This window comes from Panthera pardus, unplaced genomic scaffold (genome assembly GCF_024362965.1).
Source record: "Panthera pardus isolate Hobbes unplaced genomic scaffold, ASM2436296v1 HiC_scaffold_11, whole genome shotgun sequence".
In the NCBI taxonomy this organism is placed as follows: domain Eukaryota; kingdom Metazoa; phylum Chordata; class Mammalia; order Carnivora; family Felidae; genus Panthera; species Panthera pardus.
The window spans coordinates 13,015,063-13,021,214 of NW_026526666.1; the positions used below are offsets into that span (position 1 = coordinate 13,015,063).

The 6,152-nt window shown below is 43.7% G+C and overlaps 1 protein-coding gene across 1 annotated transcript; it reads left to right on the forward strand.

The window, feature by feature from the left end:
- The first annotated feature begins 764 nt into the window (after positions 1–764).
- Positions 765–5,717, forward strand: LAMTOR5 (late endosomal/lysosomal adaptor, MAPK and MTOR activator 5). Its single transcript, XM_019457797.2, has 4 exons — positions 765–898; positions 2,006–2,067; positions 4,611–4,728; positions 5,394–5,717. Exons 1-4 carry the CDS (start codon positions 864–866, stop codon positions 5,452–5,454), a joined length of 276 nt encoding a protein of 91 aa, XP_019313342.1. The 5' UTR covers positions 765–863; the 3' UTR covers positions 5,455–5,717.
- Positions 5,718–6,152: the final 435 nt, after the last annotated feature.

A 6,152-nucleotide genomic window follows, 5' to 3' on the forward strand; every position in this document is an offset into this window, starting at 1 on the left:
CTTGATGTGGAAAGACATTTATGCTAAATTCTGTGAAAAAGGCCAGCTACAGAACTGCATGTCCAGTATGTGTGTCAATTTTGCCTTAAAAAGAAATAAATAAATAAAAGTATACATTTGCAGACAATGGGCTCAAAGGATATTCTCCAAGGACTTTTAAGTCTTCTCTGGACAAACTATGGGTGGCTTTCTTTCCTTATTTAAAAACTGCTTTTTAAAAGTTATTTTTAAGCATCCCTACTCTGTCTTCTTTACAAGTGACACCTTCTTTCCCCAACTTTCCTGAGCCCTCACCAAAGAAGAACCAACAATCAATGACTTTGTTAAAATCCCGACACTTCCCAATATGTAGCTTGGAGTTTTAACCGCGTTCCAGGTGGTCTTCTAGCCCCTGTGTGCACATCTTCTCCCCGACACACCTGGGCAGCTCGGCACCAGGGTCCTGAGTCTCTCTTCTCTGTCTCTGCCACACCGCCTGGATCAGACCCTGCCTGACCCCGCTGGGCTGTTGTAAAACGCAAGATCTGGCCTGAAGGTTTCGGAATCGGTTGAATGGGAATCCAAAGGTTGACACCGCTGAGACAAAGTGCCAGGCCGGGAACCAAGAACTCGGCGGCCCAGCTGCACACCTCTCCCCCGAAGGGGAGAACGCGGCGCCGCCAGCTCGTGGCTCTGAAGGTAGCAGGGGCGGAACGAACTCCCCCGAACACAACGAGGAGTTTGCGCGGCGAAGTTTGTCCCTCTGGAGGCGCCGTCCCTGTCTGAGCTCGGTTCATGTCACGTGAGCGAGACGCGCTCCGGGCCAGGGGCGCCGAAGGACGCGACGAGCTGCGGGTTCCCCAGCTGCGCGGACGGCGGGCGAGATGGAGGCGACCTTGGAGCAGCACTTGGAGGACACGTGAGTAGTACGGCCTCTTGGCTGACCTGAGGTCGCGGCGGGGGACTTGAGCGGGACAAAGGGTGCGCGCTCCGGGTGCGGGCCTGGCGTGTTGGGGATCCTCTGGCCGCGGGGCGAGGCTGTGAGCCCTGTCCCGGGACCGCGGAGTGGAGGGGGTGGCCCGGAATTAAAATCCCGCGAGGGCTCCGCACCCTCCGTCCCAGAGCTAGTCTCCGCGGCCCAAAGCCAAGGCCAGAACCGCCCGTCGTGTTGCAGTTGTCTGTATGGGCAGGGTCGTTCTTCAGGAGTTTTCAGAAATGGGTTCATTTGGGGGAAGGTCGTACCAGGGGTGCAAAGCGAGCCCTGCAATGTAAATACAAACACACACGTATCTCCTTCCGTGTGTAACCGACCAGTTACTTGGCGCTTGAGAAAATGAAAGACATCTCTTAAATTTTCGAACGAGTACTCTCCACGTAATAAGCAATTGGGAAACTATGAGGGGTGCCGGGGTAGCTCAATCGGTTAAGCATAGGACTTCCGCTCTGGTCATGATGTCTCGGTTCAAGGATTCCAGCGGCGGGTTTGGCACTGTGCTGTCACAGAGCCTGGAGCCTGCTTGGGGTTGTGTCCCCCTCTCTGCCCCCGTTCCCCATTCGTGCTCTGTCTCCTCTCTTTAAAAAAATGAATCAACGTTTAAAAAAAAAAAAAAAAAGAACCAGAGAAGCATGAGGAGGCGTACAGGGAAACAGCTCCCTCCCACCAATGCGCCTCAGTGTCTCCCATTTCCCCTCCTGGAGACAACCAGCCTTACTTTTTGTGCATTTTTAATGCGACAAAATACTGATATTGCAATATTTGCAGTCTTCCAAAGCTCAGCGGTACCCAACACAATCTTTTCTCCCGGCAGACATAAATCGGTTTAGCTATTAAGTTTAAATAAATTCATTGTAATTCAGTTTTTCTCGGGGGTAGGGGAGTGGGTGATAATGAAAAAAGATTGAGAAACACTGGTTTAAAGCCCAGCAATGCCTGGTGCATAGAAAAACCTAAATGTGTTGTTGTAATTATTTAAATTCATTTTCTGACATCATCTGCTTCGTTCCCTGGGTGTTCCTGGAATTTTAGAATGAAGAATCCATCCATTGTAGGAGTCCTGTGCACAGATTCACAAGGACTTAACCTGGGCTGTAAGTATCTTGACTGTCAACCCTTTGTTGGATTGCATAGCATCTGATACTGATTCGGAGCCTAGTGTGCTGTTCTCCTGTTTTTACTTCCTGTTATCCTGCCACTGGATACTTTTGTGAGAGTACAGTTTTATCTCCAAACAAGATTAGAAAATTAAAATCTTTCAATTGGTATTTATGAAGGTAGAAATGTGCCTTGCAGTTCTACTGCTACAAAGTTGTTTCTGCTAAAATAGTATTCAAATGATTTTAAATTGGGTCTGGAAAGGACTTCACATAATAGCAGCAGGAATCATTTATTTAATGTGTGTGGACTGCTAGGCTTTGTATATACATTGTCTCTAATTTTCACAGTAACCCAGCAAGATGGATGTTGCTGGGGTGTTTTAGTTCACCTACACTTAACAGTAAGAGAGTAGGCAATAAAAACAGGGGTTTCGGAGTTCGACACACTTGGGATCAACCCCCTGTACTTCCCTTTGCTAGCAATGTGAACTAGGACCAAAAATAGCCTTTCTGAGCCTCAGTTTCTTTACTAGGTAATGGTTGGTTGTTTGGTTGGTTGGTTTTATAGATTTATTTTCAAAGGGCAAAAACACTTAAGCAATTTAAATGCAAGTTTAAACAGAATTACTCTGTCAAAGCCAGCAATAACGCCAAAACACATTCTCACTTCCAGACACTCACCAGTATCTTCCTTGTCTTCTCTCATTGAAGAAAGGGGGTCTGATATTTTATTCATATACATCCTCCTTATCTGCATTGTAATCTACAATTTCTTGTGGATGCATTACCTTCTCCGTATCTGTATCAGGAATTTCAGCCCAAAGTCATCCTCCATGTCCATGATAGTCTCTACTTGGTCCAAACGGTCTAAACTGTTTGGTCTTTTCATTAAATGGGAATTTATTTAGAGCTTTTGTGGGTCAATTTTATCCTTAAGTTTTAAGCCATAAAGAATATGGTCCTTGATTCACTCTAATGTTAAAGGAGGCATGTCATTATACTGGCAGCCCACTTGGGTAACTGTACCCGGAAACTGCCTGAGCAGCCAGGCCTTGGCCAGGGTGGGGGCCTTGGGCAGGGAAGATCAAGGGCAGTTGGCCAACGTGCATGGAAAGGACACCGAGCTGCCATGGCTGTGCCGACCCAGCATCTCTTTACTGGGCTGTTGTCTAATAATGACAATAATTACAGGATTGCATTTATTGAGCTCTTACTGTGTGCCAGGCATCATTCTAAGTGCTCTACACATTCTGAGACATTTGATGCTCATAACAACCCTGTGAAGTAGATAAAGAAATCACAGGTTGAGTAACTTGCCTAAGGTCATGCAGCTAGGGTTGAGCTAGGATTTGAGTCTTGCTCCAAAATCTCTTAGTCACAGTGCTAGAAGATTATGTAATACGTGTAAAACACTCAGCACAGAACTCAGACATAATGCTCAATAAATGTAAGAGTTACAGATGAGGAGATAAACCCTGAAAAGTAAGTATCTAAAGCATTCAAATAATTCATGTCAGAACTCGTAAACCAAGGACTCCTGACTCCTTACTCCTCTTTACTGCAGGAATTTTTAAAGCTCTAAATTTTTGCTGGGAGTGTAATTGAAAGAGGGCATCTGCGTAACTCAGATTTCACACAGCTCATTAACTTGGGAGGAAAAAGACAGGTTTATTCAGGTGCTTGCTGATGAGAAGGCTCAAGTTCAGGTGTGGAAATCTAAAATGAAATAAGTTCCTTCAGGAAACCTTCAAGGCCCGAAAGACTGCACTGTCTGTCCAGCCAGTGTTTTATGTAACAAGAGTAAATCCACCAACGCCAAAGTGGCATATGCCTGTTACCTGACAGTTTCAGGCTTGAGCTTGTGTTGCCTTTATATGTGGAAATATACTGTGAACTTAGTAACTACTTTTTGTATCTGATACCCAAGGTTTAATTATCTACCGGCTGAAACAAACATTAGCAAAAAGCCAGGTAGGTTGATATTTGAAAGCAGCCAGCTTATTCTAGTAGAAATAACTGCTCATAGAATATTCACGTATACTGTCAAGGTGATCTTATAGCTGAACTCCTGAATAAAGGCTTTTGAATCCTTAGAGGTTGAGCTCGGTGAAAGGAAATCAGATTTCCCATGAGGAATTAATTAGTTTCAACAAGTCTCTTGCCCTTGCTGACTGCTTTTTGTCAACTTCACCTCTGAATTTCTTGTTGGTTTCAGTAAGGTTCTTGTAAAATGATTTTATGCCTTTCAGATTGACTTAAATTTACAGCTTCCTTATACGCTTGAGAAGGTGGTTAGAGATGGTGATGAGAGTGACTGAAAATTGAGTGTCAGGGCTTTATTGATTTCAGAACTGTTGTCTGGTTTTCTCATTTCTGGAACCAGCTGAGTGGCAGGGCAATAGTATTTCATGTCAGTACCTAACCTAAAAGACCGTGAACTGAGCCGCCTTTTTGTGACTACATCCTGAGAGATCATATTATAGCTCTGTCCTCCTTTTTGGACAGTCAGGTGACATGATTACATCTCTGTCTTCCAGGCCGTGGGACCCTGTCAGATGAGCACGCTGGGGTGATATCTGTTCTAGCCCAGCAAGCAGCCAAGCTAACCTCAGACCCCACTGATATTCCTGTGGTGTGTCTGGAGTCAGATAATGGGTGAGTAGATGTTAACAGTTCCTCTTCTTTTTAATCAGAAAAACCCCTAGGAAACTTGCGTGGGGCCTGCTCTGTGTTATTAGTGATGCTGCATTCAGAGAACTTGGAGGAAGGTTCTTTACCCTTTGGACCACAGGAGGAAATAGACTGATCTCTGAAGCTAATGTGCTTTCAGACCACAATGACATGTAAATGAAGAGTAAAAATTGTCATGAACTATCAGTCTATAAAGAAAAAGAAAGTCATAAGTAGCATAAAGACCAATCAAAGAACAGAAACTACTTCTGTAGTAATAGAAACACTAAAGATCTTCCAAGTGAGCATCCTCAGAATAATAGTAACAAAAGCAGAATACAGAACCATGCACAGTATGATCACAGTTTTGTAAAAAGAGGGGGAAAAAATGCATGTGTAATATACATGGAGATTTAAAAAACAGAACACATTAGTAGTGGTTTTCTCTGAGTGGTAGGATTATAGGATTCATTTTCATATTTTATACTGTTCTGTATTTCCCATATGTTTTCTTGCGTTCATATATTGCTTTCATACATAGAAAAATGATGCATAATATTTTTTTAGTTGTGTCCTAAACCAAATAGCATCTTTAGTCTTCAACAGACTCGCACTTGTAACATTTTACTATCTTCTGCTTTGCCTTTTAGGAACATTATGATCCAGAAACACGACAGCATCACGGTGGCAGTGCACAAGATGGCCTCGTGACATCTCATATCAGTTCCCCAGCCGCCTGTCATAGGCGCTAGATCCTACCTATGTTAATTATCTTGTAGGACTAGGGAAGCCCCAGTAGTTAGGCCATTTATTTAGTGTATATTGGGCACTTTTCTGTCCATTTTAGAGTGAGTTGCTTTTTGACACTCAATGGGCTGACTTCTCAAAATATTAAGAAAGGATCATGTTTTGAAGCAGCAGGTCCAGGTCACTTTGTACATAGAATTTTGTTCAATAAATCTGGTCAACGGAAAGTGTGGATCTTTTCTGGGTTCCTTAAATTCTTAGCAAGTGTTTATTTCAATTATCAGAGTATAGTCTTTTTCTAAAGTCTTTGCTCCAAAGTACTCTCTTCTGTTTCAGAAGCTTCCCGAAATACATATATTCTCTCACAAGTGTCTGTGGATATTAAAAGCAAATTAAGCCTATTTCCACCCCATAATAATAACAACACAATAGCTAATAGCATTGAGTACTTCTAGTATATATGGGGAAGTCCTTTAATTCTCACTGATAACCCAGATGCTATGTTCCGTTAGCTGCCCCAGTTTGCATGTGTCTTAACAAAGGCTAAGGGGTTAGCAGAATAGCCATTTGGACTTAAGACCAACTCAGGGGCACCTGGCTGGGTCGGTCAGTGGAGCCTGTGACTCTTGATCTCGGGGTTGTGGGCTCAAGCCCTACATTGG

What these genes read in the sequence shown, in the direction of transcription:
- LAMTOR5 (XM_019457797.2), top strand. Translation starts at nt 864, where the DNA reads ATGGAGGCGACCTTGGAGCAGCACTTGGAGGACAC. An exon ending in GAGCAGCACTTGGAGGACAC is followed by an intron (nt 899 to 2,005) that starts GTGAGTAGTACG and finishes CTGGAATTTTAG; the next exon opens with AATGAAGAATCCATCCATTG. An exon ending in TGTCTGGAGTCAGATAATGG is followed by an intron (nt 4,729 to 5,393) that starts GTGAGTAGATGT and finishes TTTGCCTTTTAG; the next exon opens with GAACATTATGATCCAGAAAC.